General features: G+C 47.0%; 2 protein-coding genes across 2 annotated transcripts in view; both read right to left on the reverse strand.

The window, feature by feature from the left end:
- The window catches only part of EYA2 (EYA transcriptional coactivator and phosphatase 2), a 585,490-nt gene that overhangs the window by 533,094 nt on the left and 31,973 nt on the right, over positions 1–20,423 (reverse strand). The window lies entirely within an intron of this gene.
- The window catches only part of JPH2 (junctophilin 2), a 67,112-nt gene continuing 53,216 nt past the window's right edge, over positions 6,528–20,423 (reverse strand). The window contains exons 4-6 of the mRNA XM_032767370.2: positions 11,893–12,815; positions 8,852–8,949; positions 6,528–7,721 (exon numbers count right to left, since the gene is read on the reverse strand). Coding sequence (XP_032623261.1) covers positions 8,869–8,949; positions 11,893–12,815 — 1,004 coding nt within the window. The 3' untranslated portion in view covers positions 6,528–7,721; positions 8,852–8,868. The remainder of the gene's footprint in view (positions 7,722–8,851; positions 8,950–11,892; positions 12,816–20,423) is intronic.

Here is a 20,423-nt window from a genome sequence, read left to right on the forward strand (position 1 = left end):
AAGAGTCCTCTTTATTCTCTGACCTTTCAAATCATGTTTATTTTTACACTTCTTTAGTGACACTTTACTTGGGACAGTTGGTAACTATTTAGTTCCAATTTAGATACACAAAACAGGACTATAGTTGTGCTTCTTTGACAAGTCCTACAGAAATGAACTGAGATATCTATTTATAGGAACTGGAAGGGACTTGGAAGGTCATTGGGTTGGCCCGCCTGTCTCATAGCGGCTCAAGTACTGATTTTGCCAGTCTTATGTGGCCCTCTTCAGGATTGAACTCTCAAAGTCTGGGTTAGCCAGGCAATGCTCCACACTGAGGTATCCCTCCCACTCAAATGCACTGGACAGCTTCAGTAACCGTGAGACAAGATTAATCAAGGCACACTGGCATTACAGGCTGTTATCAGGTGTGTGTTTTGAATTTTGCGACACTTCCCTGCTGGCTGCCTGGGCTTACAGTGGGCCAGAGTTAGGGCGAGTATCTGTGGTGGCTGTGGAGTGTGGATCAGTAAGAGCATTTTTGGAAATGGTTGATATTTGGAAACGGGATTGTGTGGGACTGATGTCCGAGTATACCTGGTGTTCACTGTGTTGGTGGTGTGTTTCCGTTTTGGTTGTTGTCCCTTTTGAATTGTTTTCCTTGTGTTCCTTACATTTGCACCCAACCTTAGCCTGGTTTCTTTACCTGTACTGGGGTAGTCCCTGGGGACACCCCAGGTGTCCCGCATCAGGGATGACCCTGAAATCTCTTTGCTTCCATGCATGAGTGCTTTGTGGGTTGCTCCTACCCCCCCCGCCTGAGCTAAACCCTGTTGCGGAGGCTACAGCTCCTCAGCCTCCACCTCTGGCTCAGCCAGGCTGAGGGGAAAAAGCCTCGAGGGTGGGGATGGGTCACAGATCTCTGAACTAAGGTGGGAACCAGAGAGGTTCCCTACTGGTGCCAGGCCCGACCTGGGGCACTAGCACAGCCAGGCTGGGCACCTCGCTGGTTCCCTGGGCTGCTAGAGACTGGGAGCCAGGCCAGAAGGGGGGCAGCCGTGGGGGTAGGTCCCTGCCAGCTGCCAGGACCCAGAACCACAGAGGGGAAGGGCCTGCTCCTGGGGTCCCATCCAGCCGCCCCCGCACTGGGGCTCCCCGCATGCAGCCCCCTTACCTCCTCCACCAGGGCGGCGAAGTGCTCCAGGGAGGAGACGGGCAGGTCCCCGTAGAGCAGCTCCCCGGGGCCGGGCGGGGCCAACAGCGGTCCGGGCCCCCTGCGCAGGAAGAACAGCGCCTTGCTGCAGCCGGGGCTGGCGGGGAGCTTGGTGCTGAGCACCAGCTGCCCCACCAGGCTCAGCATCACCAGCAGTAGCGGTGGCTGCCCCGCAGTGCCCTCCAGGAAGCCCCGCAGCAGGGGCTGCGCCTTGGGGCTGCCCGCACAGCGCTCCCAGCGCTCCAACTTCAGCTGCCGGCTCAGCACCACGCGCTCCCCGCGCAGCTGGACGTGGGGATCTGAGGTGGGGGCATCCCAGGAGCGGCGCCAGGGTTTTTGGTGCCCTGGGGGATCTTCCGCGCTCCCGGTCTTCGGAGCACTTCGGAGGCAGGACCTGCCGCAGAATTGCTGCCAAAGACCCGGAGCACGGAAGGACCCCTGCCGCCGAATTGCCGCCCCCCAAATCCTGGTGCCCTAGGCGACTGCTGACGTCGCCTAAATGAAAGCGCTGGCCCTGGATCCCTGCCCATGGAGGATTTTAAGAACAAGTTAGACAAACACCTATGGAAGTAGAGCAAGAAATGACAGGGATTTGAAGAGGATTTCAATGCAAACAGTCTCTTCTGTGAGCAAGAGTCAGGCTAGCTGTTACCCTTAATAACACTAGACGTGTGTGAGGCGAGTGGGAAAGACCTGTGTGAGAAGTTGTTGTGACCTTATGCTAAACATGGAACGTAGACTATAGTCTAAACAGAAGTGAGAAAAATAAGATGATCTATGTATAAACAAAATGCAGCTGTTGCTTATTATGGCATGCAACCAAAGGTATAAATGCTGCTGTAATTGTTTACCTGAGAGAGACCTGTTTAGCTCTCTCCTGCCACGCAATTGCTAGAGATAATAAAGTATCTGACTTTGCTGCAGCCAACCAGAGAGTGAGAACTCTGTTTTTCTCCGACACACCTATCAGGGGTGGACTAGGTTAACTTTATTCTGCCTCAGCATGGTAGGCAGGAATAGAGAACTTCTTGAGATTCCTTCCAGCCCTACATTTCTATAGAGTGTGTGTGTGTGCAAGACATATTTGTACCATTGTGTGTCTGTACACCCATTGTCTGTGTGTCTCAATGTACAGGACAGGTTTGCATCTATGAGGGAATGTCCTGAACTCACCACTGTAAAGTTGAACTTTATTGCATTTCCACACCACAGTAAATGATTGTTCTAATTGTGTTTACTGGATCTATTCTTATTCTAGTCACTACTGTAGTTCTCATTCTAGACGTAGGAGAACACTGAGCTATATCACATCTCACTGTGTAGCAGCTGTTGGTAAAGGTTGACTTTTCAATGGTGACCCGGCTGTTGAAACATATGCATGTGCATGTGAATGCGTCTCTATGCCTGGATGCATAAGACTAGCAACAAGTGGCCGGGATTTAGAAAGCAGATAACCTGTTCTCCCATTGTGCACATTATGTGTATAGTCAGGACTTGTAAGGAATCCAGAAAAGGCAGCAGGAGGGGCTAATGAAATCATCTGAGAGAGGCAAGGCACCAGAGCCCAGGTATGAAGTCTGCAAAGGTGCCAGCTCACAGCTTCCTCCCAGGGCTGCTGATTATGAAGAGGCTGCACTATCATCTGTCACCTTCCATAAGCATAGAAGCTCATGGCCAGGTTTTCAAAAGTGCGCAGGTCCCAGTCCCCCATCTGAAAATGATGGGGGCTGCTGTATGCTGGGCACTGTTCAAAATCTGACCATGGAGTTTTAATCCCACTCACTCACTCTTACCAGGATCAGTTCCCATTAGCTGTGACCTCACTATTTCCATTAGAATTCTGTATAGCAAAACGACGCCCAAAGCCATATTCATACCCTGCTCTGGTCTCGCTGTACGTTCATGGTCTATGTATATTGCACTTTAGTGTGTAATGGCAGCACTTTTCCAGCAGAGGGTTCTAGCGCCCCAAATATAGGGGAATAGGAAGACAACTGCTGCCTTTGGGTGGCATGATCACTTTCTGCTGGAGAGTTATTTTACAGCGTCTCCATTCTATACTGCAGCTGGTATTTCTGGACTGGAATCTCTGTGGGGTATTAGGTTTGGAATCTTTCCCCTGCAGTAACATGCATATCGTCTCACAGTTTTCAGATACCGTCTTGCTGGGGGTGAGAGTCTCAAACTGTCCCCCTCCCAAACCAACAACCTGTCTTAGGCTGAACCAACCCTTCAGCTGAGGAAGGCAGCAAGTGTTCTGAAGCAGGTGAATAACACTGCAGGGGAAACTCGTCTAGACTACGTGCCGTATCGGCGCATTAAAATCGATTGCTCGGGGATCGATATATCGCGTCTGATCTGGACGGGATATATCGATCCCAGAGCGCGCTTAGATCGATTCCGGAACACCACCAAAACAAACGGAGTTCTGGAATCGACATGGCGAGCCGCGCACATCGATCCCGCGCAGTGAAGACGGGTAAGTAAATCGATTTTAGATATTCGATTTCAGCTACGCTATTCTCGTAGCTGAAATTGCATATCTAAAATCGATTTTCGAGCGTAGTGTAGACGTGGCCTCATGAGGGGCATGTGTGAGCAATGGGCAGAGTAGGCTGTCTCTGTAGTGCTCCCACGCCCTCCACCCCAGTCCCCAGCCCTTCGAGTGACATTGCCCTTCTGGGCTGTACTCAAAAGTTGCCCACTTTTTGAAAACTTCTTCCTTGAAATTAAAATCAATTCCATAAGTATAATGACTTCCCCTCTACTGTACCTGTAGGCGTTCATAAATTGGTTACTGTAGGTTGCTCATGAGCAAAGATCTGCACACACTAGCTTGTTATTTATTGAAGGGTCTTTTCCCTGAGTGCCGAAATGTTGTACTCTTATTTGTTATAGTGTTGTGGGGTCACTCGTGAGCAGTGGGCAGCATGCCCGGCTTTGTTATCGTAGGGTCTCCCTCATAATGCTCAATTGTGTGCGCTGATTTGTTACAGTGTTGTGGGGTCACTCGTGAGCAGTGGGCAGCATGCCCGGCTTTGTTATTGTAGGGTCTCCCTCATAATGCTAAATTGTGTGCGCTGATTTTTTAGTGTTGTGGGGTCACTCGTGAGCAGTGGGCAGCATGCCCTGCTTTGTTATTGTAGGGTCTCCCTCATAATGCTGAAATGTTGTACTCTTATTTGTTATAGTGTTGTGGGGTCACGCGTGAGCAGTGGGCAGCATGCCCGGCTTTGTTATTGTAGGGTCTCCTCCATAATGCTAAATTGTGTGCGCTGATTTGTTAGTGTTGTGGGGTCACTTGTGAGCAGTGGGCAGCATGCCCTGCTTTGTTATTGTAGGGTCTCCCTCATAATGCTAAATTGTGTGCGCTGATTTGTTACAGTGTTGTGGGGTCACTCGTGAGCAGTGGGCAGCATGCACGGCTTTGTTATTGTAGGGTCTCCCCCATAATGCTCAATTATGTGTGCTGATTTGTTACAGTGTTGTGGGGTCACTTGTGAGCGGTGGGCAGCATGCCTGTTTTTTTTTTATTGTAGGGTTCTAAATGGGAGCTGGGCTGCTGGCATCAAAGGTTTTAAAAGCCAGAATTGACACGTTTTGAAAAAGCATTCCTTAAAAAAGCCATGAATTTTTCACACAGATGTAAGGGAACAAAGTCAGGTTGTTATAAGTCAAATTCTGGGCCACACAATCCTAAGCATTCCTTTAAAAAATGAGGCAAGGAAGCCATGTTACCATGTCCTAAACACACCCTCCCTGGCCTTTGCCTCTAAAAATACACAATAAATAAAGTGAGCAGATAACTGTTTATTATTGCGTGTAATCCAGCAGAACTGACTAAAAATTCTGGCCGGTATTACACCGATCGTGGACAGTACACATCTTGCAAAACCTATGAAGAAGGCAGTCCTTGTGAAGAATGAAATGTATCTCTATCTTTGTAAGACCTGAAAAGTTTATCAAAATATCCTAGTCATTTCTGAAGGCATGCAGTTTGAGGTAAATCTGTTACTTTGCATCTAAAGAAACAAAAGCCAAAGAGGCTATATATATATATATATATATATATATATGTATGCATGCATGCATGCATGTAGCCCCTCAGGGCTTTTGTTTATAAAAGCAAATCTACCTACTTTTCTCAGAACATTACTGGGAACAAAGCATATTACTGAGTGCACATCACATGCATACAAACTGGGAGAGAAATCACCTTAGCATTTTTTAAAAGATCCGGTTTTGTGCTTAGAGATAAATAAAGATCTCTTATATCTCTCAGTCATATATGTGGTTAAAAAAAGCAACAGGCATATTGAAACAGTACAGCTGGCACCTAAGTGCCAGCAAATGGGTCATAACATTTCAAAGCAACTGATCCTGGTGTTTACAATACATTTATATTTAGAAAAAGAAGATAGGTTCAAAAAAGATGAATTGCTACCACCCTGTGGTCTGTGAAAGTTCCTAAGAGATACTTCTCTGCTTTCTCAGGGCTGGAACAGACACATGGTTTCCAGACAGGGATCAAATTAATTTCTCCTCCCACAATTAATACCATGTAAGTGCTACTGTGGCAACATTCCTGAGCTAAATATAGTCACAAAATAAATATGGGGTGGGGGTGAAGAGAGAGAAAAGAACTATCACTCCTGTTTATCTGAATTTTATCTTCAACAACTGATAAATTATACCTAAATTGCACAGAAGATTTTACCCCTGTGTCTCCAATCTGTATTAACCCCCGCACATTTGCCACATTGTATCTGAAATCCTTACAGATTGGCATTTGGAACTGTTTCCCTCCCCTCCCCCCTTTATCCATCAGTTTTCTGCCATTCTTTTCTCTCTCTCATGTTCTCCCACCTGGTACTGTGCTGCAGGACTTTAGGGTACATGAGGTGCATAATCCACCATAAATACATTTTTAAAATACCATAGAAATTGATACAAAATACATATTGATTTTAAAAAGAAAGAACTGTCCAAGCACTCAGTCTCACACTAAACTGTAACTTCATCTGTGCCATCTTTATATGCTTGTACTGCTACGGGTCAGAACATATTGTGAAGGAAGTATCTCCTTACAAAAGTACAGTCGGACTGTCAGTTTGTAGTTCTTTGTAGGATTATTGCATATCGCTAAGGCCTCTATGTCTACAACACCAGAACACTGCCTAGAATTGTCCCCTCTTTAGTTTATTGCTGGTTAACGCCTATGTGCTGGGTCTTTTTCAGCCTGAGGCCCAGATACACTGGAGTCTGACTGGATCCCTTGTTTTGTTTTCTCACAGAAATACCTGAGCTCTTTCATTTTAACGGTGCTGCATACAATTGTTTGACAAATCCATTCCCTTTTGTTGGGACAACAAGGCCAGAAGGCCATGTCTGCAGCCCAAGGATGAGTGAGAAAAGATACTGGAGAGGCGCAATAATGGTATCTCAGTATTTGGAAGCTAGTTGCCTAGTTTAATAGCAACTTACATCATGTTCTGAATGCAACATTTAAACTGGGGTTTTTTGTTTGTTTTTAAACAAAGGAATTCGGGCCAAATATTTCTTCAACAATTACAGCTGTGGAGTAATTTACTGCAAAATGATCCTATCTAACTGCTGTTGTTGTGGACAACCCTCAGCAACAAGACTCAGTGTGTGGGTGCTGCATAGTCCATAAGCAGACATGGTTTCCATCTGCTAGTATTTGCCCACTCAAGACAAACAGCTATCTGTCAAGTATGTACAACACAATGCAACCTCCCTACTAGTTCTTCAGCAGCAGCATCTGTGATCCAGCTATCTGGTCTGAGGATGCTTGCTTGCTTTACACTCAGCCCAATTTCAGTTGCCCCTCAGCACTCATTTTTGGAAATTATTATGGAAGCCGGGAGAGGAAATGCTTTTGGTTTCTTCACCTTGGATGATATTAGATTCACTGACTTCCAAGTATGGGTTCCCTCAAGGCTATGCCTTGTTAGTAAATAATTTAACTTCATTTCTGTAGCAGCAGGGGAAGCAGCCTAAGGCTTTTGCTAACAGTAGATTGATAATACTCTGGGATTTAGTGGAGTGGTTGAACATCCCCAGCTCTGGCCTGGCTGTTATGAGTGTTCCTCTCTAACGTGTGCATTGCATTATCTCTTTGCATTTACTGACATTCTTTGGGAAAATCTCTGACACGGAGTCAATCAAGGGAGTCAAAGAACACAGGGCACTTAAGTGTACATGCTTCTACAACTACAGATAAATCCCTTTTCCCTGGCACAATCAGTGACTTTGGTGAGAACACTTTAAGGCAATGGCTAGTTCCTAGAAACGAGGAAGGGTTGCAAAAATCCAGGCTTCTTTTTGTTGGACTGGAGTGTCACCCACAAACTGGGAGCACTGATCCTAACCAGATAATCTGAAAGCTTTATTTTAAGGTTCATGTTTGTGGTGCAACTTTGGCTTCTAAAGTCCTCCTCTTTGATGTTTGCGTATGTCCAAGAGTTTAATCCCTGCCAAGGTCCATGGTCTGCATCAATGGTAACACCTGTTCCGGTCAAAGATCAATGGAAGAGTTAGTGAAGAGCAATATGTACAACCATTCCTAAGTATGTTATATGAGAGCATGAGGAGCTTCTGGTCAGAGGGAGTGTGCTAGGATAGCATCTCCCTTTCTGCCTGGATCCTTTATGAGGGAGGAAGCTGGGCTTAGTCCTTAAGACTGAAACATATGCTTCACATGCTGCAAGTTGTCTGTGGGCAGATTTGGAATGAAATTGAAACCAGGCTGCTAAGAGCTGCTGTTTATCCTTCTGCAAAAGGCAGTAAAGTCTATTAATGTATTTCCCCCCACAGGTTTTATTCACACCCTTGGAATAATGATTAATACATTAAGCTAAATAAAGCAGAGTTTAGCTGAGCTGTTTTAGCTACCGGTCATCCCAACAGAACAGGAGCTTGAGTCAAACTTTGAATGGGCATGAGCTGAAGAAGGGTCTGTGAGCTTTAATTCAGGCTTGAGACCAAGTCAGGACTAAGATTAAGGTGCAAATGCAATAGTTTCCTTGCACATTTTCAGCCCAAGATGATAGAAAGTTTGTGCGAACTTATGAGAGATTTACTGTTTGGGCCTGTAGCCTCACAGGGACTGCATGCAAGATTTTAATGCCACCAAACCTAAGCTAAACCTTCATCCCCATTCAGTGTCCAGACCAGTCTCTGATCCATAGTTTAACCCTTATCTGAATCAGGCTAGCTCTACCAATGCTGGAAATCTTACTCTGTAAATCATGCTCATCTAACGGGGGTGAGGGAGCGAGGTTAAAAGTATATCATGTGATTTACACTCAGCCAAAACAGTTCCGATGTGAATGTTGAAAAACGAAGTCCCACCCCCATGAAAAAACAACTGACCAAGAATTCTTCAGCTAATATTTTTGATAATGAATACACATGAGAATCCCTATCGGTTTGCAAACTAATAGCAACAACAAAAAGAGGCAACACTTACTGAATAAATTATTGGCTGTGAATTATTGGTGCAGCCAGCAAAGTTGGCCATTTAAAAAAGGAATAAGTTGGAGTCTTTCTTTAAGGAAATATTCAAAACAGGAGCAGGAAATTTTCTCCCCCTGAACTCATTTCACTGTTTCATTTCCACGTATATGTCGATCTTACCTTGACTGAGGGGCACATCATGTCAGAAAATGTACAAATAATATGGCCAGACCAATATTCAATAAGATGACCATGCAGATCATGATTGTGTTAGGTCCCTAAGGAAAAAAAGCCAAAGCAAAGTATTAACCGCCATGATTCAAATACAGACATAGCTACAGTTCCCTGAGCTACCACCCAATTCAAAAGACACTTTGAAACAAAATTCTTTCAAAAATGGGAGCCTAAGTCTAGACAACTAAATAACTGGCCTGATTTTCAAAAGTGCTGAGTATCCAGCAGCTCTCACTCTTGTTCTTTGATTAAATCTTCTTCGCTATCTGACCAGGCTGAAAAGACCATGGCAGTCTTTCTGGACTTGTGCAAGCAACTAGTACAATTCATTTCAAGTTGTTTTTCAAAATTCCATTGCCTCTGCCACAAATTGTCCATGTTTGCAATGTTGCTGTTTTTAAGAAGAAAAACATACTTTATTTTTGCTAGATTGTCTTAATGTGGGACTAGAAGAGAAAATAGCATGTTGAGAAAAGAAAAGCCATTTTCTTGTGATATTGACCTTCCATCATTTTTTTATTGTATTATTTGATGTTCCAACACTGCCATGGGGCTGGGAGAAAACCATTTTAATTTCCTTGTAGGTGGAGAGATAGATGAAGCACAGGCTTATTTTACACACCCACATCTGATGTGTGAAAACTATTCCAGGAATAGAGAGAGACAAAGGAACATTTTAAATACAATGTTGGACAATAATTTTCTGTGTTACAATTTCTTTTTCATCTAGAGGCAGGACCGGCTATGAAGGTTACTTTGGAAGAAAAAGCAAACAAACCCCTCTTACAAATGGCTATGGGACCCAAAAGGGAACTGGATGCATGTAAATGATTACACTGCACAAAAGCCAGAAGTTGTGGATCAATTTTGGCCCCTTTAGTGTCACGCGTGTGAATTGCATAGCTAGACTACAGCAGCAGTTGGGGTTACAATGACCGGGGAAAGAAAGGCCATTACCTGAACTGGGGGAGGAGAAATGAGCTGCTAACAAAAGTCATCACATGGAATGCGTATTACTTTCAGGCTGAAGAGTAACTGGACTCCTTCTCAGGGGGCACTTTTATACGGTAACCTGAGGTTGTAACGATCAGTCATCCTCACACGCTTATCATCAGGGCCACCTCAGACTGGATCAGAATAACTTTTTAAGCTTCTGTCTTCAAGCCATGAGTCCAAACCACAACCCCAGATTCAACTGCCCCCGGGACTTGGGATCCTGATCTGCTGGCCAGCCTCTTCCTCTCTATTGGGAAAACTTAAACCTGGCATCAGAACACAATCAGGAGCTTCAGGGAACATTCAGATCCCAATTTCAGAGCAGGGGCCTATCCCATTATTAGGGAGGAATGACAGTCCAATGGTTAGGGTGGTAGCCTGGAGCAAAGAAAACCTGCATTCAATTCTCCACTCTGCCACAGACTTCCTGTATGACCTTGGCCAAGTCACTTAGGCCAAGATTTTCAAAAGCAACTAATGACGCTGAGTGTCTAAAATTTGGAGAGCCTAGCTTGAGATATTGGAAATAGGCCTGATTTTCAGAGGATGGGTGTTCAGCACTTTCTGAAAATGAGGACCCTAAATATAGTAAAAAGATTTTGAGGCACTCAGGTACGATGGCAACGAGGGCCATAAAAGTACCTTAGATAGATTATGTGGACAGGGGTTTTGTGATGTGGGCATCTGTCCACTAGGCCACTATGCCGGCTTTAGACCATGGCTCTCTTGATACAAGCCTCCAACCCACCTGGTGGTAACAACAGCTTTTGATTAGGAAGAGGTAAGCCAGTGAGGATCAAATAAGAACCCACCCTATCAATCACCCCTACTTTGAGGCAGAAAGTCAAACCCCAACTTCATATGACAATCAAAACACTTAATATTTGTAACAAAAGATTCCAAGCACCTCTTTCCCCTGAGACTGGAAGCAGAACTATGTTTTAATAAGATGAGAAACACTATCTTTGTGGTATTACCAGTCCAGCTTAACCCCACAGACACCGGGAAAGCCACTTCTTATGAGGGTTCCAGCCTAATTTCTAGGTCATAAAGGTTTGAAGAAACCTCTGAAACTCTAAGTATCTAAACCTTCAGGCCCTTTTGAGGTTCACTTATTAATATTCACTGCCCAGTTGTTCCAGATACAAACCAGTGAACTGGAGCTGAAAGGTCAATTCCCAATCTCCTCAGCCATCCTGTCACTAGCAGGAAATCTTGCATTAGGCATGGACAGGGCCGGTGCAACCATTTAGGTGACCTAGGCGGTCGCCTAGGGCACTAGGATTTGGGGGACGCCATTTTCTTCGGCAGCCACCGTGGCAGTCGGATCTTCAGCTGCTCTGGTTGCCGCCAGCATTTAGGTGGAGAGAACTGGGGCAGGGGAGCGCGGGGAGGGCTGCCTGCAGCAAGTAAGGGGGGGGGGGCGACATGCAGGGGAACTCCTTGCCCCAGCTCACCCCTGCCCCGCCTCCTCCCCGAGCATGCCGTGGCTACTTCACTTCTCCTGCCTCCCAGGCTTGCGGTGCCAATCAGCCGCAAGGAGGGCGCCTCAGGGAAGAGGGGAGGAGCTGCCGTGGGGGGGCGCCTCAGGGTGAGGGTGCAGGGGGGGGCACAAAGTGGAAGTTTCGCCTAGGGTGCGAAATATCCTTGCACTAGCCCTGGGCATGGATAAAACTATCCCAGAGATCTTTCATAGTTTCATAGATTTTAAGGCCAGAAGAAACGCTGGGGCATCTGGTCTCATCTAAAGTTATATTAAATTTAAATTACCTCGAATTAACCAAGATACTGGCAAGATGCTTCACCAGACGTTGAAATCTCAAACCAGCCTTCCAAAGTGAATGTGCAGATTTTGTGCCCACACTTGCACATGCAAATTGGTGAGAGGTGTGCAACCACCCCACGTGAATGCACAATTTCAAAGGCAGATTTGAAAATCTGGCCCCACATGCATAAAATTCCCATTCTAATAGGCTACCATGCAACATCACCTCTTCAAATTCATCCACTTCCTGTGTCACTGCTTCAGGGGAAGGCTCCTTCTTAGCTACCACTGTAGGTTCAGGTTTAGCCAGAGCCTTGGTATCAGTCTGTTGCTCAGGCTTGGCTTCAGTTGCAGCTTCTGTTTTCACAGCAGCCTTGTGCTCGGCTACATGGTTTTGCTTCAGCTCTTGTTTATGTTTGGGCTCTGGTGTGGGCTGCTCTGGTTTAGATTCTGCTCTGGGCACTGGTTTCTCTTCAGGTGCTGGTTCCTGCTGAGTGATGGGTGTACCTCCCCTCCTCTGAAGTTCTGCTTTGTGTTCAATAGCCCTCACGTCAGTTCTTGGCTCTGGGGAGACCGACTTGGTAGGTGATTTGGGGACAGGGAATGGTTCTTCCTCAAAGTCCAAGGGGGGAGTGACTGGGGAGGTCCTCACTGCATAGCTGTGATAGCCTTGGTATAATTCGACATCAGGTTCTTGCACTATCCTCTGAAGGGGCTTGATTTCCATCTGGTCTGCTGAAGTCCTGGTATTGCTCAGCCGAATGGAGTTCTGTGAGGCAGGTCTGCTGCTGGCTGCTGCCTTCTCCCCATGTGCCAACAGTGCATTGGATGGTGTGCTGGGCCTACTTCCTGTGAGGCTTCCGTCTCTGCTGTGATCCCCATTCCAGTTGCCTGGGCTGAGGAAGCCATCCCTCTGTGAACTCTGCTTTGCTCGCTTTGCCTCTGGTGGCGTTCCAGCAGGACTCGGAGATGGCATTCGGGCTGGATTTTCCTTGAGGTGGGCAGAGTCTTTCTCGTGGATCTGAGGGCTTTCTGGAGGGGTTGACGGTGGTGGCGATTTGGTTGGTAGTGCTATCGCTTCCATGTTTGCAACATTCTCGACATTCTCAATGATCTCCTGGAGCAGCTTCCTCTTCTGGTACTCAGGGCCTGGAGGAGAAGAAAGGAAGAGAGGTTTATCATCCTCTATGAGTAGTTGGTCACCTTCTGCCTGTCTCTTGGTTCTCATGAGCTAAAGGGTCTACGTGAACACATGCTTAAGGGCCCCTTCCGATCCTTGTTATCATGTAGGAACACAAAGAAACTACTTTTTTGGTGCTCCATGACCTGGCAATTGTTTTTGAGGGTACAGTTTGTGCCTGTATAAAACTGCATCTACATTTTTGTGTCTGCACTTCACTGCAGGTGCAAATACTACACATCAAATGACCTGATTTGTAGGTACAAACAGGAAGTTAGATTCTCTCTACTAATATGCATCACAAACCCAACTTTGCACCTCCCAAACTAAATATCTGAAAATCAGGAACAGAGGGTTTTCAGAATCATAGACATTATAGATGAGAAAGATCCTGTAGTCTAGTTGAATTGGCTGGGATTGCTCCCTTCAGTTAGAAGCAGGACCTGCTCACAGATTGTAATGTCTACATTGTCACTTTGCCAAGATACTAGCCTAGGATAAGGTAAATGAGAAAGACAAAGTGGGTGAGGTAATATCTTTTATTGGACCAACTGCTGTTGGTGGAAGAGAGAAGATTTTGAGCTACACAGAGCTCTTCTTCAGGTCAAGGTAAGGTAACTCACTCTGCGTGTGCTGGTTGGCTCCTGCAGGTCTCCTGCCTGAACTCGGCATGTGCTGTTTCTGACATGGACTCTCGATAAAGCACCAGGTTCAAGTAACTAATCCTTTACCTTAAAATATTCTGAAGCCCACTTATGGAGATTGTCTAGTTCCATGGGAGATGGTCTAGGTCAATAGCTTGGATGTGACCCAGCAGGACGCTTGTGTACCACTCATACTATATTTTTAAGGACAGCCCTGATATTATGGGTTCATCCTGTGTTCTGCAAGGCCAGTTTGATACAGGCACCAGTCGGTGATACCGCACATTCCTATCTGAAACCGGCACACAGACCCTGCAGGGTTCCACTGAAAAAACACATAATATGCAGAAAGACAAGAAGGTTCTTCCCACCTAGAGAATATTATTGTATTTCATTCAAGTTCCTCCCAAACTGACCTTTTGTTGCATTTCCCAGCAACTAAACAGTCCTGCTGCATTCCTCCGAGTGACTTAACTAGCTAGGACTTTTAGTGAAGATGACACCCCGTTCCAGGTTAAAGCATACACTGAAAAGCCCAAGAGAAGATTCTCTCCCTCTCTGTTAATAAACCTGTCAACTAAAGAAAAATCCCTGCTATTCTAGGGAGAGGGAAATAAAAATTCTCCCATATACCTTTGTAGCTCCTTTCACTTCTTTCACCCAAGAAGCAAAATACTCTTTACAAACAATCAGTATCACAATCGCAGTTCAGTCGAAACACAATGAGGTAGCTGCTGTTCTCTCCATTATGCAGATGGAAAAGCTGAGGCATAGAGCTACAAGGTGATGTTCCCAGGTCACACAGTCAGTCATGTGAAGAGCTGGAATAGGATCCCAGAGTCCTGACTATGCAGAGTACATGCCCACTGGTTTGTACTTGACACGGCTCAGCTGTGCCTTGACCGCTGCTACTAGCATGATGACAGCAAGTGCGAGTATGTGTACACGCGCAGGAAAATCAGTGTAGACATAGTCTCAGCCTCACCTTCCTGTCTTTCTCCAGATCCCTTCACTCCCCTCCTTCTGAAACAAATGTGAATGTCTCTCACTCTTCTTTGTTCTAGTCACTTGCCCTAGAAATTTGTTCCATGGATTGATTTCCCTTTGCCTGAAGAAAAGACTTTCTAACCTTCTCATGTGAAAAGAGCCAGGTTGGATTTTCTTCGATACATCTAAACTTCTAAAATCACAGTATGTTTTCAGAAGAGATTCGCCACACACTGGAAACTGACACTTATCTCTGTCTCTGACACTGCCTTTCAAACAGGCAGCTAAGGGAAAACCAAGACAAGGAGCTATAGGTCAAAATAAAAAGTCATTTCCTGGTTGGACTTCCCTGCACCCATACAGGGAAGGCCAAATGAGTCATCCAGGCAAAAGGGCCTGTTGTGACAGCCAAGTGCATAGATAAGCAGCTCCGCAGACCTGTGCAATGTTCAGCTAAGTGACCTCTGGCATGGAGATCCTGTTCAGAACAGCAGAGAAAAGACCCATCACAATTCCACAAGGTGACTCCAGGATTTAGATTTCACTCTGACATCTGACCTCATCTGACTTGCTGGTGTCAACTCATCTTAGATTATTGTTTGCCTATCAGTAAATCTTTGCTTCTCGGTAGCCCTGCACAAAGACTGCATAGCAAGTCCCCACCAAACAAACCTGCTTACATTTTGAAGTACAGTAGTACAATCTGGCCTCTTTAAAACAAACAACCAAACCCTACCAACTCAACATGCCCTGCACACGCTTCTCCCTGTGGGGAGATGATGAAAAAACAAACAACAAATAGATGCGTGGTTACATTGCTTAAAGCACTGCTGGAAGGTGCTATACCAGGGGGCTGAGTGCAGGAATCTGAACAGAATGGGGTAGAGTCGTTGGCCTATGCCAGTTGTCAAAGGGCAGCAGGCAAAGGTGAGGATGCAGGGATGTACTTTGGCCCCTGGTCTATAGGAGGGTGGTTATTGTTACTGATACAACACTGGTGCCTAGAGGTCCCAACTGAGACCAGGGCGGCATTGTGCTAGGTGCTGTATGTACATATTGTAAGAGACGGCCACTGCCCAAAGCACTTTCAGTCTAAATAGATAAGACAGACAAAGGGTGGGAGAGGACACAGAGGCATAGAGAGACGAAGTGATTTGCCCAAGGTCATATAGCAGTTTAGTGACAGAGCCCTAGTGCCTTATGCAGGAGGCCACATCATGTTCCCACTGGTTGCAGCTTCCTTCCACTCCACATGGTCCCAATCCAACACCCCTGCTAAGTATCCTTCTAAGAGGTGGAGGTGAAGAAAGAGTCTGTTTCATCTAGTACAATTGCCAAAAAATCCTGCCTACACTAGAGCAAACAACTCGGATTTAATTAGAGGTGGGTGCCTAAGTGAAACATGTCTGTGATTATTCAATCTGAGTTCGTGCCCCTTTTGTGGTCACTTTCTGCTAGTATTTCAGCAAACAAGTGTGCTGGCAGAGACAGTGAATTTTAAGGGACTATTCAAGCATATCAGTCATGTAAAGCAAATTTTACATTTGTAATCCCAACTATTCAGACCAGAAACCTGGTTCCAAGAGCTCTGCTTAGCTGGGTCAGGGAACGGAAATACACCAGGGGTCCAGTTTGTGTTGTGAACATCGAATACAACATGCTGCCTGTGACGGATCAGCAGAGGGAGAACCACTGGCAGGAATTACTTGGCGAAGCATTTTGAACAATGAATTTGTCAAGTGTTTGTCCAGCACCTAGCACAATGGAGTGCTAGTCCACAACAAGAGCTCCTAGGTGCTGTGGTAATACAAATGATCAATAATAATTCGAGCCAATCTTAAACTGTAGTCTGGGAACAGACCGAGGCAACACACATTAAAACATTATTTGCTCTGAATTACGCTTTTAGCTCCTGTTCAAGCCATGCCACCTACAACTGTCTTTGGGAGCAGCATCCCCTGTGCGGTTCTGCTGAACTTGAGAGCTTCTGTGGAACACAGGGGTATGTAGCAGAGTACGTGTCCAAAGGAACAGGCCTTTCAGTCTCCCTACAGTGGACTATCTAGCTGTTCAATCTCTTCTTCTCCTTTCCCCCAAGTATTAACTGAGGTTTTGAGGCTGGCCTGGAAGTTGATTGACTCCCACTAAAAATCAGTGGTGTGAGCAGTATGCTGCTAACTCTGGCCTGTATAGGGTGACTGCTACCAAAGGTGGGGGTAGGGAAGAAGTATAGGGTTTATTTTAGCCACCCTGCCCTGCCTGCACGTTCCTGTCAATCATAAACAGACCCATTGAGGGCCATTTATTTCTGGCTGCAACTAGATTATTTGGAGGCCATTCCACCAGTTGTTCAGTCTCCTCAAAATAGCGCCCAGCAGCCTCCTCGGCTGCCTTGGGTTCCTCACCTCTCAGCTGGTGCCGTCTTCTCCCTCTGAATAATTCACACAAGAAAAATCATTCTCACAAACATGCCAGCACTCCCCGCCTCTCTCACTCGCTGGCTTTTGCTCAACCTCTGCCTTGTCGCCTGCCTCTGAGTGTGACATTTCAGTGAGGCCCTTTCCCTGCAGATTTTTGCCCCTTTTTGTTACACCTGTGATACTGGCTGGGACTCTGTGCAGAATACTCACTAAAGGGCTGATGTGATTTGCACTGGCAACGTAGGCGCTCTTTTTGCACCCATCTAAATGAACTGCAGGTGCAAATATAAGCACTTTGTGTTTCTAACTACTTGAGTGGCACCCACAAAAGAGGGGCAGCCCTCTTAGGGTATGTCTTCACTGCACAGTTACCAAGGCCCCTATCTGGGTTTTAGCCCAACACCCCCAACCATCCACACAAAAAAACCTCTGACCTGTATTTGGAGGTGCTTTAAGTCTGGGCTGGTTGGCCCAGCTGAGAGTGTGGGTTTGAACCTGGGTGCTTCACTCAAGCTGGAAACTGCTCACTTTGTAGTGAGGATGCAGGCAAAATCACTCAAGAAATGACAGTCCTCCAATGCTTTCCCATGATTTCACCCAGGGGATAGACAAGTTCTCACACAATTGACATAATTAACTGGGAATGACTCCTAGAGCCTCTCAGCACAAAGAAAAAATGGTTACCTGCCTTTCGTAACTGTTTTTCTTCGAGATGTGTTGGTTATGTCCATTCCATTCTAGGTACGTGCGCCTATATGTGCGTGAACATCAGAGATTTTTGCCTTAGCGGTACCGGTAAAACTGTAGCACCCTCTAGAGTGCTGCATTTATGCCGCAGTATATCCCTACACCATCTCAGTTCCTTCTTGCCGACAACTCCGACCAAGGGGCAGGAGGGCAGGTGGTAGAATGGACGTGAGCAACACATCTTGAAGAACAACAGTTACGAAAGGTAGGTAACCGTTTTTTCTTCTTCGAGTGCTTGCTCATGTCGATTCCATTCTAGGTGACTCGCAAGCAGTATCCATGGAGATGGGCTTGGAGTTCACCGTCGTACAGCTTGTAGTACAGCTCTGCCAAAGCTGGCAGACCTTCAGGAATCGCCCCTGCTGGGTCAGTGCGTAGTGCAATGCGAATGTATGGATGGATAACCAGGTGGCGGCCCGACAGATCTCTTGGATCGGCACCTGTGCCAGGAAGGCCACCGAAGACACCTGTGCTTTAGTGGAATGAGCCATCACAACCACTGGTGGGGGCACTTTCACCAGTTCGTAGCACTGGCAGATGCACGCCGTGATCCAAGACAAAATTCTCTGGGCTGACACCTGGTAGCTCTTCATCGTCTCCATGACAGCAACAAACAACTGAATAGGGAATGGCCGCATTCTATCGATGTAGAAGGCCAGCGCCCATCTGACATTCAGTGTATGCAACCTGCGCCCCTCATCTGACATGTGAGGCTTTGGACAGAGGACTGGTAAGTAACTGTCCTGGCCCATGTGGAACTGGGAAACAACTGTGGGCAGAAAATCCAGATGTGGGTGCAGCTGGACCTTGTCCTTGTAGACCCTATAGAGCTGCTCCGACGTGAGCGTCCTGATCTCGGACTCCCACCATGCCGACATTATAGTGACCAAGAAAGATGCCTTTCAGGGAAGGAGCAGGAGGGAGCAGGAAGCTAGGGGTTCAAAAGGAGGGCCCATGAGCTTCAAGAGCACCAGATTCATGTCCCACGGGGGAATCGAGTCTCGGACGTGCAGGTACAGGCGCTCTAGATCTTTCAGGAACTGTGCTGTCATGGGAGGGTGAAGATAGACCTGCCCTGAAGCGGAGGGTGGACTGCATAAATGGCCACCAGGTGCACTCTGACCAAAGACAGTGACAAGCTCTGGAGTTTTAGATGCAGCAAACAGTCCAGGACGTCCTGCAACAAGGCCTCCTCAGGACGAACACACTTATCCAAAGTCCAACATGTGAAGCGCTTCCACTTGGCCACCTAGGTAGCCCTGGTGAAAGGCTTCCTGCTGCCCAGCAGGACTTGTTGGACCGCTGCAAAGCACTCTCATGTGTCCATGCTTAGACACAGAGCAGCCACACTGTCAGGTGCAGTGACACCAGGTTCGGGTGCAGCAGATTGCCGTGGTTCTGGGATCGCAGATCCAGATGGAGAGGTAACTGCAATGGGTCGGCCAACGAAAGACTCAGCAGCTTGTCGAACCAGTACTGGTGAGGCCATGCGGGGCAATGAGAATGACGCATGCTCTGTCTTGCTTCATCTTTAGCAGGACACTGTGGATAAGTGGCACTGGTGGAAAGGTGTACATCAGTGCTCCCAACCACGGGATCAGGAAGATGTCCAACAGGGAACTCTTGTCCCCGCAATACAGGGAGCAGAACATGTGGCACTTCCTGTTCTGCCTGGACACAAACAGGTCCACCTGGGAGTCCCTCATTATCGGAAGATCAGGTTGACCACCTCTGGATGGAGTGACCGCTCATGGCGAGAGGAGGTCCTGCTGAGGCGATCTGCCATGATTTTCCTGGTTCCAGGGACATGAGTGGCCACCAGGTGGATGGCGTTCTGCACAAAAAGGACCCAGAAGCTGAGCTCCACTTGACACAGAGCCTAGGACCTGGCACCGCCTTGCCTATTGATGTAATACATTGCGGCCATGTTGTCCATGAGGACCTGCACCACCTTGCCTTTCAGGTGGGACAAAAATGACTGATAGGTCTGACGCACCATCTTGTGCTCCCTGATGTTGATATGAAGAGCTAAGTCATGCTGCATCCAGCAACCTTGGGTGCTGAGCTTGCCCACGTGGGCTCCGCAGCCCAGATCTGATGCGTCCAAGACCAGGGTGAGCAACAGTGATGGGGACACAAAGGGAATCTCCCCGCAGTACTGACTTGGGGTCTAGCCCAAGAGTGAGAGGACACGGTCCAGCACAGTGACTGCTCAGTCTAGGGGATGCCTGTTGGGAACATAGACCATTGCTAGCCACATTTGCAGGGGTTGCAGATGAAGCCGGGCATGTTTGACCATGTATGTCCACGCTGCCATGTGGCCCATCAGCTGCAGGCAAGTGTGGGCCATGGTGATTGGATGTCTCCTCATGTGGGCAATGAGATCCACCATGGCCTGAAAGTGTGTTTCCAGAAGGAAGGCCCGGGAATCGAGAACCACTCTGATAAACTCTATGCACTGGACCAGCGTTAACGTGTGCTTTTCCATGTTTATCAACAGGCCCAGGTCACTGCAGGTGGAGCATACCAGATCAAGGCTTCTCCGCACCTGTCCCAGAGACCTGCCCTTGATGAACTATCATCAAGATATGGAAAGATCTGGACCCCCCCTGGCATCTGAGGTAAGCCGCTACTGGCACTGTGCATTTCGTGAACACCCTGGGGGCTGAGGACAGGTCAAAGGGTAGCACCATGAACTGGAAGTGTCATCCTGCCACTATGAAATACAAGAACCGTCTGTGTCCTGGGAATATGGAGACATGGAAATAAGTGTCCTTTA

The sequence above is a fragment of the Chelonoidis abingdonii genome, chromosome 14 (assembly GCF_003597395.2).
Source record: "Chelonoidis abingdonii isolate Lonesome George chromosome 14, CheloAbing_2.0, whole genome shotgun sequence".
NCBI classification, from domain to species: domain Eukaryota; kingdom Metazoa; phylum Chordata; order Testudines; family Testudinidae; genus Chelonoidis; species Chelonoidis abingdonii.